The sequence below is a fragment of the Xenopus laevis genome, chromosome 2S (genome assembly GCF_017654675.1).
Source record: "Xenopus laevis strain J_2021 chromosome 2S, Xenopus_laevis_v10.1, whole genome shotgun sequence".
In the NCBI taxonomy this organism is placed as follows: Eukaryota; Metazoa; Chordata; class Amphibia; order Anura; family Pipidae; genus Xenopus; species Xenopus laevis.
In genome coordinates, this window is record NC_054374.1 from 130,263,099 (window position 1) to 130,289,006 (window position 25,908).

At 39.6% G+C, this 25,908-nt stretch overlaps 1 protein-coding gene across 9 annotated transcripts in view; it reads left to right on the plus strand.

The window, feature by feature from the left end:
* The window catches only part of rbms2.S (RNA binding motif single stranded interacting protein 2 S homeolog), a 71,837-nt gene that overhangs the window by 17,134 nt on the left and 28,795 nt on the right, over positions 1-25,908 (plus strand). Inside the window, exons 1-2 of one of the 9 annotated variants that reach the window (XM_018250040.2) lie at positions 9,284-9,806; positions 22,377-22,546. In XM_018250040.2, coding sequence (XP_018105529.1) covers positions 9,660-9,806; positions 22,377-22,546 — 317 coding nt within the window. In that variant the 5' untranslated portion in view covers positions 9,284-9,659. Of the gene's footprint in view, positions 1-9,283; positions 9,807-22,373; positions 22,547-25,908 lie in introns of those variants that run through there. The other 8 variants (XM_018250044.2, XM_018250047.2, XM_018250048.2 and 5 more) reach the window with 8 other exon arrangements.

A 25,908-nucleotide genomic window follows, 5' to 3' on the forward strand; every position in this document is an offset into this window, starting at 1 on the left:
CCCACATTTAAATATTTATATGTGTCCCCGTTAAATAACAGGTCAATCAATTCCTTACTTTCTAAAATTTATAAGTCATTCATGAGACTAGTAGGAAACCCTCTCACAGAAAACAATTCAAAGATAAAGAACTGTTTAAGCCTTTAGGGGCCACACAATTCAGTTCGTATATCCAAAATGCCTCCCTCTGTAGTAAGATACGGTCTGTATCTCCCCCTCTGGGTGGGTCGGCAATCCAGTCTATGGGCATACACTTGAAAGATATATATATATGTATATATATATATATATATATATATATATATATATATATATATATATATATATATATATAGTAATAATCACAAAGAAAGGTTTTCTTTTTGGTTATTACTATTGTTGTCTTTAACCAGCACACAGGCATTGTTTTTTGTTTGTCCGTGTGCACCATGTCCAGAACAGTGGACCCACTCTCATCTAATCCGGTAAGAGTGCGTACACCTATATGGACATTATATATATATATATATATATATATATATATATATATATATATATATATATATATATATATATATATATATATATATATATATATAATGTCCATTATATATAATGATTTTTCGAGTTGGGATATATATATATATATATATATATAAAATATATATATATATATATATATATACTCCCCCGAAATCCCAGCACTCACGACAGATGTACATTCAGGGCCTGGGTGCATGCCTCGTAGTACTGCATAAAATCCTCCTCCAAAGAAGCCGCACAACTCAGGACTTACAAAGAAATGGTGAATTTATTGAATCACACTAACGTTTCGGCTGTCACACCAGCCTTTGTCAAAGTAACAAAATGTTAAAACATTTGCCTATAAATACCCCACCAGTGGCGCGAAAATGTTACAAACCCTCCCACTCTGACGTGTATATCTATAAAAGTACTGACAGAGTACTACCCCTACCAAGAAAACTCCATAAATCTTCAATCAACAATTGTAACATACATATCGTTTCAGTTAGTGAAATCAGCACTACATGATAAAAAAAGTATCAAAAACTAAAATTGTTTCAATATCTACTAAAGTATCCATCCGATGCATGGTTGTAAGGAGGACAAGTGTTTATACACCAGTGATCAAAGATACCCATCATAAAAAGTGTAGCAAAATATTAATGGAATACAATTAAAGTGCACATCCTTTAAAAGACTAAAACGCTAATGATTAGATTAAACATTAAAAATTAAGTCAGAGCCAGCTTACCGCTGCTGTGTAGCGTCAGCCGCCGCATCCGTGTGACAAGCCTGTCTGTTATCAGCCTCATGATCACCCCAGTGAAAACCACTATAAACAAAAAAGGGAGCTCTCCAATACTGCGCTCCCCTTTCACCACGTATAAAACCGATCACCCGGTGTCAAATTACATCGCCCAGTGAGCCCTTAATCAGACATATGAAGGGAGTCATTGCGCGCACTATTAGTGCGTCAGTTTCATACTCGTGTCCAATAGGATTTCTTGTTCATTCATCCCTCTGCGTCCGTATGCGCGTAATCCCCATAGTGAGTATCGTAGTAGAAATAACCACTGTCATCCACGATCTGTCAGACGGACTCATGTGGAAATCCTCCTCAACTTGAGTGGATATCCACATGAGTCCGTCTGACAGATCGCGGATGACAGTGGTTATTTCTACTACGATACTCACTATGGGGATCTGCGCATACGGACGCAGAGGGATGAATGAACAAGAAATCCTATTGGACACGAGTATGAAACTGACGCACTAATAGTGCGCGCAATGACTCCCTTCATATGTCTGATTAAGGGCTCACTGGGCGATGTAATTTGACACCGGGTGATCGGTTTTATACGTGGTGAAAGGGGAGCGCAGTATTGGAGAGCTCCCTTTTTTGTTTATAGTGGTTTTCACTGGGGTGATCATGAGGCTGATAACAGACAGGCTTGTCACACGGACGCGGCGGCTGACGCTACACAGCAGCGGTAAGCTGGCTCTGACTTAATTTTTAATGTTTAATCTAATCATTAGCGTTTTAGTCTTTTAAAGGATGTGCACTTTAATTGTATTCCATTAATATTTTGCTACACTTTTTATGATGGGTATCTTTGATCACTGGTGTATAAACACTTGTCCTCCTTACAACCATGCATCGGATGGATACTTTAGTAGATATTGAAACAATTTTAGTTTTTGATACTTTTTTTATCATGTAGTGCTGATTTCACTAACTGAAACGATATGTATGTTACAATTGTTGATTGAAGATTTATGGAGTTTTCTTGGTAGGGGTAGTACTCTGTCAGTACTTTTATAGATATACACGTCAGAGTGGGAGGGTTTGTAACATTTTCGCGCCACTGGTGGGGTATTTATAGGCAAATGTTTTAACATTTTGTTACTTTGACAAAGGCTGGTGTGACAGCCGAAACGTTAGTGTGATTCAATAAATTCACCATTTCTTTGTAAGTCCTGAGTTGTGCGGCTTCTTTGGAGGAGGATTATATATATATATATATATATATATATATATATATATATATATATATATATATATATATATATATATATATATATAATGCACAAAAGAACCGCACACACAGGACTTTATAGTGAAAAACAAAAATTGTTGGCTTTATTACGACGTTTCGGCTCCTAAACTCGAGCCGTCATCAGGAAGTGAAACCCCAACCACAACAAACCCTTTTAAACCCCAAAACGGCGCCAAAATTCAGGATGTGACATCATAGAGTTAGGTATAAATACATACAATTCATCAGTGCGCTGCTCCTATTACATAAGGTGAGGTGCCCGTGAAACATCTTGGTGCAAAGGGCCCAGGTCCCCCGTGTATGTCCAGCGTTGTGAGTATCTATGTTAGCGCCTGCCAAATCAGTGTATACCCAATAAGTGAGTGTGCGCACAGTCAATTTATTAGACCAGCACTTACCGGCAGGATACAGCTTGCCTGACGAGAGGGATCATTTGCACAGAGAAATACCGTAGCGATGTCGCCCTTACTGCAGACGGCGGTCCAACCATCAGTGTCCCTAGCGTACCCGTGTTCATTCACAACTTCGGTATTGTCAAGGTACTGACAGCGTCCAAGAGCAGAAGGCGCGTGCTGCCCTACACCACGTCACGAGCAGCTCCGTCCTATCACAGGCAGCCCTTAATGGCCACACCTCTTTGCACATCGCCCAGCAAGGGAGTCCCTTGGAATGAGGGATATTCTTGTCACTTTGTTAGACCAGGTATTGGTGGGCTTGTCACACCGTCCAGACAGCACTGCCCAGGGGTGTCAGCGAGAGGCAAGTATAATACGTGCCCCGCGCTCACTCCTTTGCGGGCAGTTTTGGGCTGTATGTACCTAACGGGCAAGCAGTCATTCACATAGGTCCTGGTGCAGTGTGGTATATTAGTTAGGGAGCTCATTCTCGTTAGTCGCCTTAGCACAGCGCCTCTCTGCTGCCCTATGTGTGATCTACGGTCGCATATACGGCAGGTTGGTCCGTCATCATGCCAAGGGGCCGACCGAGGGACTCTGTTGTAATCCCACTCGTCTTCATGGGAGCTGGCCTGCTATAGAAATAAAATGAAAGGCCTGAACAAATAGTTGGTTGGCCATTATATTTACATCAAGAGTCAGAAATCAATCAAGTGTGTCATCAAACATTAATGGTTATGGAAAAGGTAAAAACAGCACAAATATTTTAAAATGTAAAGAAATGATCTGTCCTAGATGCAATAAACTCCAACAATGGCAGCTTGAAAAATCTATACGGTACCGCACCCACTCCCAACCCGGACAGATAATTTCTTTACATTTTAAAATATTTGTGCTGTTTTTACCTTTTCCATAACCATTAATGTTTGATGACACACTTGATTGATTTCTGACTCTTGATGTAAATATAATGGCCAACCAACTATTTGTTCAGGCCTTTCATTTTATTTCTATAGCAGGCCAGCTCCCATGAAGACGAGTGGGATTACAACAGAGTCCCTCGGTCGGCCCCTTGGCATGATGACGGACCAACCTGTCGTATATGCGACCGTAGATCACACATAGGGCAGCAGAGAGGCGCTGTGCTAAGGCGACTAACGAGAATGAGCTCCCTAACTAATATACCACACTGCACCAGGACCTATGTGAATGACTGCTTGCCCGTTAGGTACATACAGCCCAAAACTGCCCGCAAAGGAGTGAGCGCGGGGCAGGTATTATACTTGCCTCTCGCTGACACCCCTGGGCAGTGCTGTCTGGACGGTGTGACAAGCCCACCAATACCTGGTCTAACAAAGTGACAAGAATATCCCTCATTCCAAGGGACTCCCTTGCTGGGCGATGTGCAAAGAGGTGTGGCCATTAAGGGCTGCCTGTGATAGGACGGAGCTGCTCGTGACGTGGTGTAGGGCAGCACGCGCCTTCTGCTCTTGGACGCTGTCAGTACCTTGACAATACCGAAGTTGTGAATGAACACGGGTACGCTAGGGACACTGATGGTTGGACCGCCGTCTGCAGTAAGGGCGACATCGCTACGGTATTTCTCTGTGCAAATAATCCCTCTCGTCAAGCAAGCTGTATCCTGCCGGTAAGTGCTGGTCTAATAAATTGACTGTGCGCACACTCACTTATTGGGTATACACTGATTTGGCAGGCGCTAACATAGATACTCACAACGCTGGACATACACGGGGGACCTGGGCCCTTTGCACCAAGATTTTTCACGGGAACCTCACCTTATGTAATAGGAGCAGCGCACTGATGAATTGTATGTATTTATACCTAACTCTATGATGTCACATCCTGAATTTTGGCGCCGTTTTGGGGTTTAAAAGGGTTTGTTGTGGTTGGGGTTTCACTTCCTGATGACGGCTCGAGTTTAGGAGCCGAAACGTCGTAATAAAGCCAACAATTTTTGGTTTTCACTATAAAGTCCTGTGTGTGCGGTTCTTTTGTGCATTACAGATTACTGTTTACAACCAGCACCCAAGCATTACCATTGAGTGACGGGTGCACCAGTTCTGAACTTTATATATATATATATATATATATATATATATATATATATATATATATATATATATATATATATATATATATATATATATATATACCATATAGAACGGCATTCTCAGGACTTAAAATAATCTATGATCATGAGATATATATATCTTGATAACGGTCTTAGATCCTGACCGAAATGTCGATCCTTGCGACTATGGTTTTAATCTTTTGATAAATAAAGAAACACATTTTTTTAAACTCCGGTGTGCGCTGCTTACAACTGTGGATTTGATATATATATATATATATATATATATATATATATATATATATATATATATATATATATATATATATATATATATATATATATATATATAATACACAAAAGCCGTGAATATCTTGTAAATTATATCCTTATAAACGGTGAGTAGTGATGTCATCAGTTATAAACGGTGAGTAGTGATGTCATTTCTGTCACATGACTCACTAAAATTTGTGTATTATAATAAATAAAGTACCCCCAGTTGCAAAATATGAGGATATTAGAAGTTACCTTGGAGTTCCATGACCTGTATAAAAACACTCGGCCTTCGGCCTCGTGTTTTTATATGGTCATGAAACTCCTCGGTAACTTATAATATCCTTATATTTTACAAGAGGGGGTACTTTATTCACTATATATAGTAATAATCACAAAGAAAGGTTTTCTTTTTGGTTATTACTATTGTTGTCTTTAACCAGCACACAGGCATTGTTTTTTGTTTGTCCGTGTGCACCATGTCTAAGCTTATATTATATATATATATATATATATATATATATATATATATATATATATATATATATATAAATATTCACAAAGTACCTGCACTCCTTCCTTGTTGGCGAGAGTGGGTGCTTGGTTAATCAGAGTATACAATGTTCAAAGTGGACCAGCACACCAAATCTTCAATCAAAAAAGGTTTATTTCAACATCACTCAAGTGTCCAACGTTTCGGCCCACATTAGGGCCTTTATAAAGGCCCTAATGTGGGCCGAAACGTTGGACACTTGAGTGATGTTGAAATAAACCTTTTTTGATTGAAGATTTGGTGTGCTGGTCCACTTTGAACATTATATATATATATATATATATATATATATATATATATATATATATATATATATATATATATATATATATATATATATATATATATATATATATATATATATATATATATATATATATATATATATATATATATATATTATATAGGCAGATTTGAACATTTTATCTGCTGAGTTGGCCAGTGAATGGAGTGTCGGTAGATGAAGAAGTGAGCAAGAGCCCTGCAGTTCTTATTCCCTTCCTGCAGTTTAGATTGTTCAGTCTATTTGCTCCAATGTATGACATCTATCTATTTCTTCCCATGGACCAGTTGGTCCTGAATGGTTGGTGTATGGGCACCTTTTAGCCTATGCAAAATGATAACATGCATGTTACTACTACTAAAATAGGTTTAATTGTTTACTATGAGTCCTGCTGCACAACATTCAGAAGTGTGGTGCAGACTATTAAAAACAATAATATGTACATTTTTTTGCAAGTCAGGCAGTCATGTGATTAGCCATTACTTCACTCTCTTGACAAGCCTTTTTTATTATTTGTATTTTCTTATGCCTCATTTCCTCTGCTTTTAATTTTTCATGCCTTATTCATACAAATGACAAGTTTCTAGTGACATCTTATTGCAATATGACATTGCTGTTTACCCACAGGGAAGGGTTATCATTGTGGAATAACCACTCAAGCTTTTTCAAGTGGACCAATTGATTACATGATTCACACATGCCAAATCGGGTCACAAGGGCTCCATTTTTGACACAGATGTAGCAGAAACAGCTGTTTGGCCAGTTTGATAGTACAAACATAGATCATTGGAGAAGTATCAACAACTACAAAAAATGCTTATACAGTCACCTTTAGGGTTTCCTGAGGGGATTCCTGACGGGGTTTAAGCTTTTACTTAGGAATTTTGTTAGATAAAGGGTAATGTCTAATCCTTTATCCGTTGAGTATGTAAAGCAGTGCTCCCCTGCAGCTTGGAATGTTTGGTTTGGTCTAGTGAGAGGCAATCCTACTAACATATACCCTTAAGGCTTTTACCCATTCACAAGGACTGGTCTGTTTTACATACAAAATGAACACTTGTATATTTAGTCTGTATGCTGCTTTCCGAATGTACAGTACAGATACTTTGCACTGGAACATGCCAGGCTCCATATGATGGATATGTTTAGCATGTGGTAACAGAAGGGTTAAAGTAATGGTCTACTGCCATATTGCCAGAGGAGTGGATCTTTTCATGTCTGGCCAATCTAGTGGTGAGGCAAATAATGCTGTTCAGAGGCAACTTTGGGCGACTATTGAAAACGCATTTCCGCATCTGCATTAGCGCAGGCGACTTTGCATTGTAGCCTATGGGGAAAAACGCTGAGGCAGTTCGGGGAGATAGTCGCGCAAAAGACGAGGCGGTTAGTTGCCAGGCGACAAAATCTCCCGAATCTCCTCGTGTGGCCTTACCCTAAAGCTGGCCATAGACGCAAAGATCTGATTGTACGAATCTGTATGTGGAGAGCCCCAACAATTTTCATCCGGCAGAGATCAGTCGTTTGGTCAATCAGACAGGTTAAAAGATTTCTGTCGGCCGCGGGTAATATCTCTGCATGTATTGGCCGCGTTTTTTCATTTTAGCTGGCGCAGAGTGAGGGAAAGCGTTTGGGGAGATTGGTCGCAACAAAAATGAGGCAATTAGTCGCTAGGCGACCAAATCTCCCCAAAACACCCAGTGTGGCCTGACCCTTAAGGTCCCCATAGACGCAACGATTCTTCTTTGGTGAACGACCGATTTCTATCAGAAATAGATTGGCCAGGTTTAAAAATCTTTATCAGTCCCAGCGCAATCTATCTATGTTTGCAGGGCCAAGCAGGCAGCTACTCTTCAGTTTTGCTGGAAATATCGCCTGAAATGGTCTTTATAGTTGATGGACACATCAAACATTTAAACGATCATTTCGTGATAATCATGGTCTCACGATAATGATTGGATCTTTTAAAAATCTTTACATCTATGGCCAGCTTTAGGGGCAGATTTATCAAAGGTCGAAGTGAAAATTTGAATTAAAAAAAATTCGAATTTCGAGCTCATTTTTGTGTACTTCGACTAGGAAATAGTCCAAATTCGATTAAAGTGTCTGTTTAAAAATTCGAGTTCGACCATTCGCCATCTAAAACCTGCCGAATTGCTGTTTTAGCCTATGGGGGAGCTCCTAGAACCTATTTGGAGTCAATTGGTGGACTTTGAAAAATCAACGTTTTTTTTGGGAAAAACTTTGAATCGTATAATTCGAATGTGCTATTACTTCGATTCGTATGATTCTAATTCGAGAGAAAACTGACCTATTTGACTGAAAACTGACCTATATGGCCAAAAAAACTATAATTTAATTTTTCTTCTTCTTTTTGAATTAGAATTATGAAGTTTTTCAAATTTGAAATTTGACCCTTGATAAATCTGCCCTTTGCTCTCCTTGGAGAGCATATGGCATTTGATCCAGGCTTGGAATATTTGGTCAGCACTCCAGCCATTCTGGATAGCACTAATTACTACTTGTGCCTGTAAGAAACCCACCCACATAGAGAGTAAGCTCTGTGGCACAGGCGCCTTCTTCTCTCTGTGTTCCTTAGAGTCCTACTTAATCTTTTTTTTTTCTTACTGTATATACTCATGTATTCCATTGTTTGTCATCTTTTCGAACGGTGAATAATTAAGATGTAACTCCATATACAGTAGCGCTGTACAAGTGTGGAGACAGGTCAAGAGTGAATGTTTGGTGTTGTGAGTAGGGTTGCCACCTGGCAGGTAGTTTACCGGCGTAAATATGATGCTTGATGCCAATGTTATTAATAGGATAAAATGGCAAGAATATAGGAAGGGTATTTTTTTCCAGAAAAGGTGGCAACCCTATTTGTGAGGTTGTGGGAGTTAGTGAGCCACAGGTTCGAGTTCCCAGTGAGTGGGTGTCCAGCTGTGCAGGAGTATTACTCAGTGTAATAACAGCAGGCATGGAAATGGGTGGGATCATGTGGGACTGTTTCTCTGGCTCAGTTTCTGATCTGCTGATTAAATCCCAAACTATGCCAGGAATCCTAGCGCTGGAACAATGCGCCGCCCAGCAGCAGAACAAACCCACGTGGAGTCGACCACTTAAGGGTAGGGTAGGGGAGTAGGACTCTCCCTTTTATTGTCCAATCTGCTTAAACATTCCCATGACAACAGCTCTCTGTTTACCATCCCCATAGAGGAGACGCTTTAACCCCAGGCTGTCGCCGATCCCACCTATTTGCCTTTAATGGTACATGCGGAAGCTGAGTTTGCCTGCAGCATCACCCAGGTTTTGGGACAGCCCATCGTATGTGGGTGGGGTTTCGTGTAGCCACAGCTCTGCCTTTCTGCTTTTTGTTAATGAAAGTTACAGGATCGTTATTTTCCGGCCTTTCTAGTTGATTCAGTAGTGAGTGGAGCCCCGATCTGACACTCGCCGACGCCTTGTGTTGCTGGAGCACTAGGAGCAGGGCCAGGTGTTTGGGCCAATGCTGGAGGAGCTGCTGGCTCACACTGGCCACATACGACGCGTACTAGTAACTCGGGAGTGCGACTCTCGTACATCGGCTGGGAGTGTGGGAGAGCACAGGATGATATTCTCCAGTGTCCCCATGAGGATCCCCAGCGGGAAGCTGGTAGGCACGGGGCTTGGATGCGTGAGTGCGTGTGTGAGGGGAGCGGCTGGGGGAGGAATGATTACTGGCTGTCACGTGAGCTTGGACCGCGGCTCAAGGGGGCTGCTGGGTAGTTTGCAGCTAATGGGCCTGGTGGGGAAGCACGTATGTAAGGAATGCAGGGGGGGGATATCCATTTCTGGAGCATTTTCAGATCAGTAATTCATTGGCCACAGTTACTGGATGCAGCCTCCACAATTGTCCTGTCCTGCTTCAGAGCACACTTTTGTTTCAATGATACTTTCTCCTTTTCAGCAGCATCTTCAGTAATGTCTTCCATAGGGCCCAACAACACAAGCCACATGTAGTCCTACTGCTTTTTAACCCCTATGTCCCCACAGCTAAGCCCAGAATCACCTAACACAGAAAAGACCATTTAAAAAAAAACTCGTTTTCGATTTATTTGGACCAATAACTACACATGGTGGTAGAACTGCTTCAGCCACACAGGGTTGCACATTAGACAAAGAGATTCGGAGTGATCCGTGGTCCGTACTCTTTCCTCTTGCGATTAGAAGATTGCTTGCAACTTGGCTTTTCTGTAATTTGGATCACACTACTGCACGGCTACAAAAAACATTTAAATCTTTAAAAAAGTTTTTTTTTTTTTTTTAAAAATGGCATGTGCAGTGTAGTACCACAATGTACTGTTTTATTATTGCAAAGAAAAACATCCAAAAATGGTTTGCTTAAAGAGGACTTTGTGAAAAAACGAATATCCTTATTTTGGAGCTCTCTCTGTCATGGATTTCTGCTTAATAGATCCCATACCAGCTATATTTGGCTCTGATCAATTTCAGGGATGTGTGTGGCACAGTTTCTGTGAATGTGTTTCATTGGATTCTGGGAGAAACAGTTGGAACACTTTGTTGTAGCTACCTTTTGGAGCACTAGAACATTAGCATAGTCCTCTACCTTTTGCACTATGCCTTAAGCTGGCCATAGACGCAAAGATCTGATCGTACGAATCGAGGATTCGTACGATTTTCGGAACGTGTGTGGAGACATTTTTCGTCTGGCGGAGATCGGTCGTTTGGTCGATCGGACAGGTTAGAAAATTTCTGTCGGCTGCCGATAATATTTCTGCGTGTATTGCCGATCGTACGATTTTCAGTGGGAGACTGTCACTAGCTTTGGTTGGACATAGATATCGTACGATTGCTGTCAGGGGCAGAACATTGCTGATCTGTTCTTTTACTAATCTGACTGGTAAGACTTTGATCTGAATGGTTAGTGGCGGGTCGGGAGATGGGAAAGTCCGATCGTACGATGATTCGTACGATCGGATCTTTGCCTCTATGGCCAGCTTTAAGCTGGCTATAGAAGCAAAGATCCGATCGTACTAATCAACGTATGATCGGACTTCCCCATCTCCTGACCTGCCACTAACCATTCCGATCAAATAAAGTACAAAAGAACAGATCAGCCAATGTTCTGTCCCTGACAGCAATCGTATGAAAGTTATGCCCGACCATAGTTAGTGACAGTCTCCCTCTGAAAATTGTACGATCGGCAATACATGCAGAGATATTATCGGCAGCCGACAGAAATCTTTTAACCGGTCTGATTGACCAAATGACCGATCTCCGCTGGACGAAAAATGTCGGGACTCTCCACACACGGTCCGAAAATCTTACAAATCCTTGATTCGTACGATCAGATCTTTGCGTCTATGGCCAGCTTTACCTTGTGCACTTTTTCATCTCCAATTTGTTCCTGTATGTTAGCCTCTGATCCACTTAGATTGTAAGTTCTACGGAGCAGGGATCTCCTTCCCCACTGTGTCTCTTACCACATATCACTTAAGCTCTTTGTCCTGATTTGTCTTCCCCCATGCATACTTTTTATATATATATATATATATATATATATATATATATATATATATATATATATATATATATATATATATATATATATATATATATATATATATATTGCCATTTTTGTTTAGAATCCCCTATGTCTGATTCTGGCTTCTTCTTATCCTTTATTTTTATATACATCAATATTACCATACTGCTGACAAGCTGGAGGAGAGTGGGCAAAGTTAAAAGTCACTTTGGAATTCAATGATCTGTGTATAAAAAAAAAAAAAAAAACATTAGGCCTTCCGTCTTGTGTCTTTATATGGCCATGGAACTTCTTGATCTCTTTTATAATATATTTTGCAATAGGGGCTACACAATTCACTATATAAAAAATTTAATAGACTGCTGTGAAATCTGCTTTGTCCACAACATTGTCACTACTAAAGACTGTCCTGTGCATGTCGACATGTTGCACATTATCTTGTGTTCCACATGATTTGTGACATGATGAAATCACTGATGTGAGTGACAGGTTGTTCTTGATCCAAATAATCATTGCTTCACAATAAATCCTACTAGTAGTTTGCAGGCTTGGGCGAGACATGATGTCCACACCTAGATCATCACCTTTCCCTTTGCTATATTAGTATGTTATTATCTTGGAGGAGGTAGTGACTGTATGTCATATCAGTGTAGGTGAAACCAATAATCAAAGTATGGGTGGCTGCCATTGAGGAAGCAGTTTATCAGTTATTATGATTGTAGAGGTAACATTGTTGATTATGTGTAAATGCATGTGAGTATTTATACACTGAAATTATTGCTTCAGAGGCTTCCCGTGAAATAATAATGGGGGAAATCTAGCATCTCATGATAGCCACTCAGAGTTGTATTTCAGTTGTAATTGGAGGGCTGCAGTATGGGAATCTTTATATAGTTTTTGTAAAAGTGATTAATTAGAAATAATCGAAATGTGCAGCGAATTAACAGCGAGGGATATACATTATAACATTGACAACAGTCAACCCAGGAAAGAAAAAAGCCCCAACAAGTGTGAAATGTGGCCATTTGGAATAGAAAAATAGTTTGGAAAGACTTGCATCCTTTGGAAAAGTTTTAACCTCTCCTCTCAGAATTATGTCCGTCAGAAGGTTCTTTTCATTCATTTGAAACTATCTCAGGTGGGCATTGCTTGGGAATGGAACAGTGATTATTCCTGGAGAAATCCAGGCTGGCAGATTTGGGATAGTTGGAGGCAGCTACTATCCCCAGTCTATAGAGACACATTTGGAATTGTTTTTATCACATATGTAAAGGGAGTGCCTGTTCCACTATACAATAATTGAGTCATGAGAAACTATTATTGGTGAGTAGAATGTCCCTTTGAATATTGAACTTTTGTCGACAGAATATTGATGGGTGCTCCAGTGATGCAGTGAAGGGAAGATTGTTTTATTGCACTAGGTGTGTGTTTTCTGACATGTACACTGAGAGTGAAACTGCATTGTGCACTTAGGTGTGTGCCTTTCATCTGGAAATTGGGTGCCTTCCTCAGAGACAACAAAGGGCAAACACCTATTGTGCTCTGCAGCTGGGGGAACTGGAGTTTTTCTCTTGTAAGGGTCATGGAAGGAACACTGTACTAACGTGATCAGCTAAGTACTGTCAGTGATACGGTCCCAGAAGGGCTTTTTCTTTTCATCACACTTGTTTCCCCTTGAGGAGATGAATGGGAAATAGTGCTAGTGAGCAGCCATCTTGGAGTGGCTTGTGTACAGGACAAAACCTGGGAATTTGAGAAGGTATTAGAACCCCCTTTTTTTTGCTGTTCTACATGCAACTTGTTGTTTGGCTGTCCCACATGGAATGTATCATATCCCAGCCTGTTTCAAAAGGAATATTTTGTCTGCTCTCTGACTGTACCCCACTGTTGTCAGTGAGCCACAAATTTATCTATGAGATCATTTGTAAATTTCTCTTGGCCCCGTAACTGTGTTAGAACTAGAACTGCTTTAGCTGTTGGTGGGAATTGTAGTTCAGCAATAACCGAGGAGGGAGCAGAAGAAGGTTCCTCTTTCATATCTGTATCTCCTTGTTGCTGTTTGCATCAGCATGTTTTTCCCCTTTAGCCTATTATCATGATCCATTTTGTATTTCTGCAATGCAAATACTCGCTGTAATGTTTGTCAGCTAACGTGCCAAAAAAGCCCTAAAATATTTACAGCTACATATGTTCTTTATTGCTGTTTGGGTTCATTACTCCCACCAAGTCCAATAGAGGAAGCAATTACTGGGAACGAGCCTCTAGTTCTCATAATAGGATTATGCACTAACCAACCATCAAGGACTCTCAGTGCTTGTCCCCTCTATCTGCCTCCTCCCTGCTCTGCAAACAGTTTATTCTCAAGCTGTGTATACATCGGTGATGTACATGCGTGCTGAATTAGTGTTTTCCCTGTTATTTATGTGCACACAGGCAACCCTGCCAGCATTTACCTGTGTGTGCCAGTGATTTTCGTTTCTCCACACAGGCAATGTAACACTCATCAGACTAAGACCTTCATTTCTTCCATTGTACTGGAAAAACACTTTCATGGATTTTTGCATAAGTGCCTTATATGATACAAAGGAAGGCATGTGCTGTGTGTGCTTCTAGTAGGGTCCAAAAAGCCTCTGAAATGGAGGCAGGATGGTATTAGCAAGGGATCATGCAGCAGACAACAGCTAATTTAATGCGTGGATTATTAGATTTCCCCCTATTATCTGTTAAGGGGGAACTAAACCCTAAAAATTAAAAAAAAAATATAGCGTAATTTATATACTGAACTTATTACAACAGCCTAAAGTGTCGGCTTGTCAATAGCAGCAATGATCCAGGACTTACAAATTGTCACAGGGAGTCACCATCTTGGAAAGTGTCTGTGACACTCACATGCTCAGTGGGCTCTGAGAAGCTGTTGAAAAGCTAAGCTTAGGAGGTTGTTGCAAATTATCAAGTAGAAAACGAGGTTGTTCTGTAATGTAAGCTGGTCCTCTGCGGTATCCAGCTGATGTACAGTGCAAGAGCCCCTAAGCATGCATGGACACCTTCACTTGTTTTGTTTGTTCAGGTTGGCAGAATAATCAGAACTGCAGAAAGCAAAAAGATACTGGGGTGCCTATCCTCATCTGTTGATGCATGTACTGTGGATATACTGTGATGTGATTCTCAAATAATAATACACGTCATATGCAATTTGCTTATCATCACAGGATAGCCTGAAAAAATGTCACTCCAATCTGCCAGTATGGGCTGTTTAAAGGGATAGGATATTATGTTTCTGTATTCTGCCTATTCTACATTAGGTCTAGCACAAACACACCTTGCCTTTAGGCTTTAGATGACCTTTAAATAGATGGCTAAGTATGAAATTCTTGTGTGCACAGAACATTGGTTGCCCTGAGAAAGGAATTATTTCCCCTTAGAGAAGGATAGAAATATATGTAGATATCCTTGGAATGGTTACCCAGCTATTATATAAGGCTAGTGATAACTACATTGGCCTTAAAGGGATACTGTCAAGGGGAAAAATGCTTTTTTCAAAATGCATCAGTTAAAAGTGCTGCTCCAGCAGAATTCTGCACTGAAATCCATTTCTCAAAAGAGAAATGGATTTATATATTTTTTTTAAATCTGACATGGGGCTATACATATTGTCAGTTCACCCAGCTGCCTCTAGTCATGTGACTTGTGCTCTGACAAACTTCAGTCACTCTTTACTGCTGTACTGCTAGTTGAAGTGATATCACCCCTCCCACCCCCACCAGCAGCCTAACAACAGAACAATGGTAATGTAACCAGATAGCAGCTCCCTAACACAAGATAACAGCTCCCTGGTAGATCTAAGAACAGCCAATAATGAAATCCAGGTCCCACTGCGACACATTCAGTTACATTGAGTAGCAGAAACAATAGCCTGCCAGAAAGCAGTTCCATCCTAAAGTGCTGGCTCTTTCTGAAAGCGCACGACCAGGCAAAATGACCTGAGATGTCTGCCTACACAACAATATTACAACTAAAAAAATACACTTCCTGGTTCAGGAATGAAATTTTATCTTGTAGAGTGAATTATTTGCAGTGTAAACAGTGTAATTTAGAAATAAAAACGACATCATCAAATCATGACAGAATCTATCAATACTATCAATCCCAATATATTTTGATCCATGCGACTCCTAAGTTTTCGCATAACCTGCCTCAAAGCATGCCAATAAAACTTCATCAATATAAATTCTCGGGCTATATCTACACTTTAAAGAGGAGAGAATGCCATAAGGCAGCAGAGACACACTGATTCGAGTTTGGGAGCACCCTCTGATTTTTTTTTAATGTTTCTACTGATGGGATGCCAGGCTCATAATCTCCGTCTGTTGGGGGCGGAGCAATCCTTCCATAAGCTGCAGTCCTGTTTTCATTTGTAATTAGCCTATGGAAGGATCACTCCGCCCCCAACCCAGCATCACTGAAGCAATTCGGTAGATCAGTTAGCTGTGTCGGAGGGTTGGGTTAACGAAGGTTCACAGGGCTGGGGCGGCTTTGGGGGACTTTTAGTTGAAAATATTTGGAAAATATTCCTAGATATGGACACGTTCCTATGATTTTTATAGGAACGTGTGCGTATCACTTTAAATAAATTGTATTTAAGTAATCATTTTACTTTAAACACTCTATCCTCTTTGTTTCTGTATGCTCTGCCAAGATCTGCTTCACTTAGCAAATTTTCTAGTATGATGATAAGGAGGGAGTGCTGAGGAATGTAAAGAGATCCTCACATACCTTTTGTAACACGCACCCAGGCTGACGTTAGACTTTTTTACTTTTCTTTTGGCTCTATGTCATTGACGGCATTATAGCTGGGTCTTGCTTCACAATATTGACTCTCCTAAACCTTAACCTTTATTTATTCAGGTCTCCATTATTCAGATAAAGCCTTTCTGTGTTTGTAATTACTCTCAATTATAGTGTTTTTTTTTAATGTTTATACTAGGCTACCATACTGTTAGTTACTGCTTGCTGCATGAATCCATATTGCATATTCAATTTTTTAAGTAGGATAAAGGTTTGGTGATCCAAATTACAGAAAAAACTCTTATCCAGTCAACTCCAGGTCCCAAGCATTATGAATAATAGCCCCTCCCCCCCATACCGGAGCTCTAAAAACTCATGGGGGAATGTTATGTTTCACAAGTGCAGAAAACGCTCTCAAACACATTTGAAAACGTTAGCGACCATGTTTGCTCTAATTTTGACTGATCAAATACCTCAATGACATCCTCTCAAAGTTTGTGACCAAATTGCTTTTGCGAACGTTCGCAGTGTATGTAATAAAATTTTGCAAATCGAAAACCATTTTTTTAACAAATATTAACAACAGTCCAGAGCAGGCATTAAAAGTTCGCAATGCCCAATTATGATTCGTAATGCAATAAAAGTCTTACGAACATTATAACATTGCAACAGGCGAATTTTTATTTGCAAATTTTTGCTCTTTGCTAATTTTATTACATTTCCCCCTCAGTGCTTTTGCTTGGACTTTGAAGGTTTGGCTTGTAGGATTGTGGGTATCCTCTGTTAAGATCATTTAAGAATTGCACTTGCGCATTTATTTTATTTTAATGTTTTATTTTAACCAGTCAGTTTTAAGCTTTGCTTGTTATGTGTGGATCACTGGATGGCTTGTTGATAACCTCTCTTGGCACATGCGAGGAGCCCTTGGCACCTACATATTCCATAAGAGCTATCAGGTAGGTGGGCACAAAGCTCCTTATGCCTGTATGCCGGGATCATGTACGAACTTAAACTTGTGAAATAAAAAGTTTAAACAGGCAAATAACACTCTAAGCATGTTCTGTTCATGAGGCTTGGCTAAGGGAATTTTTGGTTTATATTTGCTCTTTTAAGGGGAACTATCGCAAAAATGAAAATGTAAAATCGCAGCAGACTGTAAAAAAGAAAACTTTCTAAATACAATCTGTACCGTTTCGGAAATAATCAAACTTGATTATTTCAAAAACAATGCAGAATTTTTAATTGATTATATTTAGAAAGTTTCTTTTTTTTCAGTATGCTGAAGCGAATTTACATTTTCATTTTTGCGATAGTTCCCCTTAAAAGAGCAAATTTACTTTATTATGATGAAGCTTATCTTAAATTTTAATTTTCATGATAGTTCCCCTTTAAATATTTTGAAACCTTACCCTCATTTTCCCACTCTGCCAGTTATTTATATACAGTATATGTAAACGTTTTCAGAACCTGTTAGAACACAAGGCTTATGGGATTTTCTGTACTTGTCTGCTGATTGGCAGAAACCATAGCTCTACACTGCTTATACTGGAATGGCAATGACATTGGGCTTGAGTACTTGAGTCTCTTATAGGAATGCTAGGTGTAAAAAGGTCTTTACATGCTCTGTGCTCTTTAATTAACTATCCAATTGGATACATTTTGAATAGACGTTGAGAATTGCGGGGTACTATATTTTTACTTTCTTCAAGTTACTGTTCTGATAAAAATCTGACCTCGATAGAACTCAACTAGTAGATAAAAAAACTATAGCCTGAAATGAATATTTAAGCAACAGATTCTATCAAATAAAGTGGCATATTAAAGAATCTCACCAAACTGGTAAAAAATTAATTGGCTCATGTGACCTAACATGTATGGTTTGTGTGCACCGCGAATCCTACAATCCCAGGAGGCGGCCCTTATTTTTTTTAAAAATGGCAGTTTTCTATTTAGGATTACCCAATGGCACAGACTACTATAAAAGTATATTATTATTATTATTATTAAAATAGTTTATTTACATGAAGCAGGGTTTTACATATAAGCTGTTTTATTCAATATCTTTTTATAGAGACCTACATTGTTTGGATGGTATAGTTTTTCTTTAAGTCTGCAAGAGAGTTATTCAATTCTTTTATTAGTGCTTCAGTTTTATCATCATTCCCTTAATACTAATCTTTCATTCTGTGAACAATATGTCTGTGGTGCTGAGAATGCTGAGAACTATCCTTCACAACTTCTGGAAGACCATGCCTTTGGCACTTTGGTGTCCTTGAGAGATTCCCTCTCTCCGTATAATTTTCCCTGTATAAGTAGTGACTGTGGATGTTCCCTAAGGAAGGCCAAACAGACTGACAGTGGTACTGGCATTAACAGAGGAGAAAAAAGACAAGACAGACAAATGTGGACACTGACTTGGAAGTAAAACAGAGACAGATCACACAAGAGCAGGCATTCATTCACTCGGAAACCAAACACCTATTCATGTATTTACAGTTACAGACAAGATGTGCGGAGGATGTTTATTTTATTGAGGGGCACATTCAGACATGTTTTGAAAAATGAGAATGCATTCTGGTACCTTGATATAACCACCATTGTGCTTTAGTGGCTGTTAGTGGAAGAGACTGTCAATAATGTATGAATGCTTCAGTGCAATGGCTTGGTCCTGTCTCTGAGTATAATGGCTTTGTTGACTCGTTAGGCACCGATTTGCAAACATTTCTATGTTCTAGTTCTAGTTCTGCCTACACATCATCTGGGTACTGAATTTCTTTGAATGCAAAGTTAAGGGGCTGTAGTGATGACACACCAAGCATGTTGAACCAACCTTATGTACTGGTACATACAGCGTTTGTAGGTCATCACAGAACATACATGTTGCATGCTGAGATGGGAGGGCAACAAATGGATAGGGTGGATACATTTGGAGTTGCTGTTACACTGATCCTTTTATTAAAATAATTTCAGTCAAACTGTGATTTTATGATTTCAAGAGGACAGCTAAGACAAAAACTAATATCCGTGGCAACATAAAATCAGGGTTTTCCTGTAAAAATGGTGTTTACTGGATAAAAAAACCCCATAACTTAAAATGCAGGAACACATAACATTCACCATTCACGGGATAAACATTTTTTTTTTATGGGCCCCATTCTGTCTTAATCCAGCTCAGTGTGAGGCAACATCGGGCTGCTTTGTAAAGCAGAAGCGACGCCAATGTATTCCAACTGGCGAATCATATTTCTGCAGGTGGAAAGAAATTTAGGGTTGTTTCTCTGGGTGACAAAAATGGCATGTGTGCCATTGCCTTTAAAAGAGCCTAACTAAAGCTTAGCTAAAGAATTAGGCTAGAAATGTTGTACATTATGTTTTGGGCTTCTGCATCAGCCCAAGGCAACCACAGCCCTTTAGCAGTAAAGATCTGTGTCCTTGAAGATGCCCCAGTAGCTCCCCATCTTCTTTTCTGCTGATTCACTGCACATGCTCTGTGCTGCTTTCACTTACTGAGCTTAGGGACCGACTCAAAATATACAATACATATAGAATATACATGTCTCAATTTAAGGCTGATTAGTAATTAATACAGATAATAACTACATGGCAGCACAGACACCAGTGCAACGAGCATCAGAATTTAATAATCAGCCCTGTAGCATCATCTTATATTACAGGCCAACCTCATTTTCTGCTTGATAATTTGTGACAACCCGTAAGTTTAGCTTCTCAACAGCTGCTCAGAGCCCACTGAGCATGTGAGTGTCACAGACACTTTCCAAGATGGTGACCCCCTGTGACAAGTTTGAAGTCCTGGATCATTGCTGCTATTGAGAAGCTGAAATTTAAAGGATTGTTCACCTTTGAGTTAACTTTTAGTATGATGTAAGGAGTGATCTTCTGAGACGATTTGCAATTGGTTTTCATTTTTTATTTGTGGCTTGAGTTATTTAGCTTTTTATTCAGCAGCTCTTCAGTTTGCAATTTCAGCAATGTGGTTGCTAGGTTCCAAATTACCAGGCATTGATTTGAATAAGAGACTGGAATATGAATAGGAGAGGCCTGAATAGAAAGACGAGTAATAAAAGTAGCAATAACAATAAATGTGTAGCTAACATAGTGTTTGTTTTTAGGTGGGGTTAGTGACCCTCATTTGAAAGCTGGAAAGAGTCAGAAGAAAAAGGCAAATCATTAAAAAACTATATAAAATAAATAATGAAGACCACCCTTTAAGGCTGGTGCAGTAAGTTCAGTATATTGAATATGGCATTTTTAGCCATATTCATTTTTCGGGTTTAGGTCTCTTTTAATGTATAAGTAAACCCACTTTTTCTCACTAATGTTCGATGCTTATGCTTTTTGGTGGATTTAGTGCTTGCACTGTGTTTATTTACATTTTAACAACGCATGTTTTGAAAAGAAAATAATATGCTATAATAGGATATGTCTTTATGAAAAGGAAAACCTGCCATAATAAATACTTGGCGTTCTTTCCTCCTATGCACTAAGTAAATATACCTGAAGTCAGTGACCGGGCCATTCATTCTGTTAGGATAAGCAGTTCAGAAAGGTCTTTTATTTGCCTTAGCAGTGGCAGCTGTCATTTGTTATGAACAAGCTCTTTGCAGCTGAATGTGGAAATAATCATAGTTCCCCCCATTATAAACTTAAACACTTTTTTCAGTTCAGTTGGTTTCAGATTGTTCACCGGAAGAAAATGCATTTTTCCAATTACTTTCTATATTCCATTTGTGACCTTTTTTCTAATATTGAAGTGTAACGTTTAATTTTTCACCTTATAAAGCTGCTCTTGTGGGGGAGGTGGGGGGGTTAGATTGATACATTTATTGGATACATTTGTTATGTTTGTCCCTGCTGAGCAGAATCCCTGAGTTTCATTAAAGGCTGCTGTTAGAATTGTTATAATAGTTGCTGATATTCCCACAGATGCTGCTGAGGAATGTATCAACTAATTGTATCAACTAAATGGGACAAATTGTAACAGTTCAGAGTCTGCACCTGGATCACTGAGCTGCCAGACTGAAACACTAGAGACAGGGACATTAAAGGAGAAGGAAAGCTACTGAGGCATTTTATTGCCAATAGATTAGCTGCAATAGTGCAAGCAATAACTGTATAACACTATATTTATTCTGTAAAATGAAAAAGCTCTAGAAGCTCTCTCTTTGTTTCGGATAGCAGCTGCCATATTAGCTTTACGTGATATCACTTCCTGCCTGAGTCTCTCCCTGCTCACTTATAGCTCTGGGCTCAGATTACAGTAGAGAAGGGGGGGGGAGCAAACTGAGCATGCTCATGCCCAGGGCAAGGACGTTTCAGCTGAAAACAGGAAGTCTGATATAGAAGCCCATGTGTACACAATTGAAGGAAAGAAATGCTGGGTTTCTTTTCACAGAAGACTCAGAGCAGCATTACTTTGAGGGTTTACTGGTATATTTACGTAGACCTTTCTGATCAAGCTTACTTAGTTTTAACCTTTCCTTCTCCTTTAAACTTTAAAATCTTTGTTTATGGTGAACAATCTGAAAACTGAACTGAAAAAAGTGTTTGGAAGGTGAACAACCCTTATAAAGGTTATTAGAAGTCAAAAGAGGACTGCATGAATGTGTAAAGGAGTGAAACTGCAGACAGGATTGATTTTGTACGGATCCAAAGTGACTTCTAATATCCAAAGTTTGATTTAAGGGTTTTATTAAGTCTTATAATGCAGCTTGAAAGCATCCTGTGACAAAGGTCCCATCACCAAGCACAATTTGACAAATATAATCAAAAAGGTTCTGTATGGCTTTTGTGTATTATATGAAACAAATGAATAACATGATGAATGTTGCATAGCATCTCCTTTAATACATTTCTTATTTGCTCTCCCAGCAGACCTATGTTTCGGCAGCGCAGCACATGGCTCCTCCCAGCCCCAGTAACAGCAGTGGTGGTGGAGAAGGAGGAGGTGGTGGAGGAGGGGAACAGTTAAGCAAAACCAACCTGTACATCAGAGGGCTTCATCCTAGCACCACAGACCAAGACCTGGTGAAACTCTGTCAGCCGTAAGCATTTTATTCACTTGTTTTTCCTGAAGGCAGTTTTGATGTAAATAATGAAAAAAGGAAATGTTGATCCTGTAGGTCATTGTGGGAGGTCCAACATCCACCATAAAGTGTGTGTGTGTGTGTATGTGTGTGTGTATGTATATATATATATATATATATATATATATATATATATATATATATATATATATATATATATATATATATATATATATATATATATATATATATATATATATATATATATATATATATATATATATATATATATATCAAGGGAATGTTGTGCTCACCACTAATTTTTAAAACCATTAGGCGGGGTTGCAATGAGGCTGTGACCACAAAATACATATAGTCAACTACAAGAGGTCCTCTGCCCTCAACCCATTATCACTATATTTAAGACAGAGACATTTTGTGCATACTGCTACTAAAAAATGCCTTACCCTTTAAACAACACAGGGATTGTTTGTCCATATATTGCAATATATTTAAGCTGGCCAACTACGTCAAAGTCATCCCATATCTGGCCAGTCCTATGCTCAATTTTCATCTGATTCATTAAGAATTCTATGGTTTAATTATACATTTTATAAAAGGGACGAATACGTTTTACCTGCAACTTACTAGCTGCTTTCAAAGTAAAACTCCCAAACTTGGCTGCCCTTTTATTAGACACCAGTGGGATCACCTGACTATAGCTGGGAAGGGTGGGAGCTACAACATGGAGCTGGTCACTGCTCCTGTATAACTATAACAAACAAGGGAAAGTTGTGCTCACCACTATTTTTTAGAACCATATATATATATATATATATATATATATATATATATATATATATATATATATATATATATATATATATATTTATTGTGTACCTTTTTATTTTAAGAGTAATAGTCTGTAACAAATGCTTTTTGACTGTTTTGGGTTATCTTTATACGCCTTTCCAGAGTAGAAAAAAAACCTACCATTTTACCCATGACTGGTATTGCCCCTCAGTGAAGGGACCAGGGGCAGGCAGCAGAGGCACCTGCATAGGGTGCAGCTTTTATTTGAGGGAAGGGTGGCACAATTCCAGAAAGTTGATTTGACCAGATCCAATTAACTATTAATAACATTCCAGGCATCTTCATAAAATAAACTGCCACAAATATAGCCGTGTCCAACATCACCTGCAAGCTGTGGCTTTTTCTCCCTTCATCTGATTTTTTTCTTCATAAACAAACAGGGGTAATCACAGATTGCTTTGTTTTTTGTGGATCATTTGTGCATCAGAAGGACAGTTCTGGAATGGAACTAAAACTGTCCTTCTGACAGTATGCATGCTGGTGTTTATCATTGTTTGTAGTCCTGTATTGATCACATCTCAGGCCCAGTCTGAAAATGCCTACATTGTTCACCTGTTCATACCTCTGTGAACTGCTGGAGGGTCACCAACATTTTGTCACTGTATGTACAGTAATACAGGGTGAACTGTTCATCTTAGAGTGGTCCTTACAGGTTTCCTTGTCTCCTTCTCTATTCTGCCTGCCCTATGCTCCCTGTGTGTGCCATACTCTGCCTGCCCTATGCTCCCTGTGTGTGCCATACTCTGCCTGCCCTATGCTCCCTGTTTGTGCCATACTCTGCCTGCCCTATGCTCCCTATTTGTGCCATACTCTGCCTGCCCTATGTACCCTGTGTGTGCCATACTCTGTCTGCCCTATGCTCCCTGTTTGTGCCATACTCTGCCTGCCCTATGCTCCCTGTTTGTGCCATATTCTGCCTGCCCTATGTACCCTGTGTGTGCCATACTCTACCTGCCCTATGCTCCCTGTTTGTGCCATACTCTGCCTGCCCTATGTACCCTGTGTGTGCCATACTCTGCCTGCCCTATGCTCCCTGTTTGTGCCATACTCTGCCTGCCCTATGCTCCCTGTTTGTGCCATACTCTGCCTGCCCTATGCTCCCATGTGGTTTCTTTACTCTGCCTGTGGGACGTGAGCCTGGTAGGGGTGATATCCCAGCACTGAGCACCAACCATTTGGTTTTCTGGTGTGCTACCACTATTAATGTGGACATGGTCTTGTGGTAACATGGGTGTGGTTTGAAAACAGGGAGTCAACACTGGCTTCTATAATCGTCCCTCCACCACATAGGCCAGACAAATTACAGCCTTCGGTACCACAGAAGTTGGACAGTAATGATTTAAAGTAGAAGGAAATGCTAAAATTAAGTAAGCTTTATCAGAAAGGTCTATACAAATACACCAGTAAACCCTCGAAGTAGTGTCATCTGTCAAAAGAAACACTGCCTTTCTTTCCTTCTATTGTGTAAACATGGGCTTCTGTATCAGACTTCCTTCTTTCAGCTTAAACCTCCAGGGCTAGGGTCTTGAGCATGCTCATTTTGCTTCCCTCGCCCCCTCCTCCCTGCTATAATCTGAGTCCAGAGCTCAGAGTGGGCAGGGAGAGACTCAGGCAGGAAGTGATGTCACATCAAGCTAATATGGCAGCTGCTATTCTAAACAGAAAGATCTTCTAGAGCTGTTTACTCAGGTATAGTAAAGCATTCTGCAGAATAAATGTAGTGCTATAGCTTGCACTATTGTGGCTAATCTATTGCAATAAACTGCTTCTGTAGCTTTACTTCTCCTTTAAATTATTATTTCAGGGTAAGCTTGATCTTACGATAATGAAAAGCTCTTTTAAAAATCTTTACGTCTATGGCCACCTTTAACTCCAATTGTAACAATTGTAAGATGGAGGTTATAGAAAAGCGGCTTTGTAATGGTAGGTGGCTGACCTGAAATATGCCAGGATTGCACATGATCAAGTCATTCTGCCCAGTTGCCAACAAATGCAAGAGCATTGCCCCTTGTATTGCCTGGGAAATCATTGCTTTGAGAATAAAGTACTGTAGAGACAGTTGTCGTTGTACAGACACTATTGCTATTTTTACTAGGAGCATAGTACTACTGCTTGTTACTACTCATTCTGCTTTTTAGAACACATAGCAATACTTACATACTGTTGCTGTTTGTTAATTGTTCAAATGGTTTCACTTTTCATGGTTATTCTTAATTGTGTATTGGGGATCTGTTGAGATTAAAGGTATGGGTAAGATCTCTGCAGCTGTGTATCAGCCTAATCTATTGTAAAAGCTAAAATATCCTTTTTCCTGACTGAACTTTCATGCACAAAGAGATCCTACCACATGAATTTTAGCCCTGGCTAAGTAAATAAAGGCCCCCCTTAATGCTGAAAGTGCTGATCTTCCCTGCATTGTTGGGATATTTCGGTATGGTGGGGAGTGGCCTGCAAGGAAAATGTGCTCTTTAAACCACTGAAAGCTTTATTGGAGCCCAGGGTGCTGC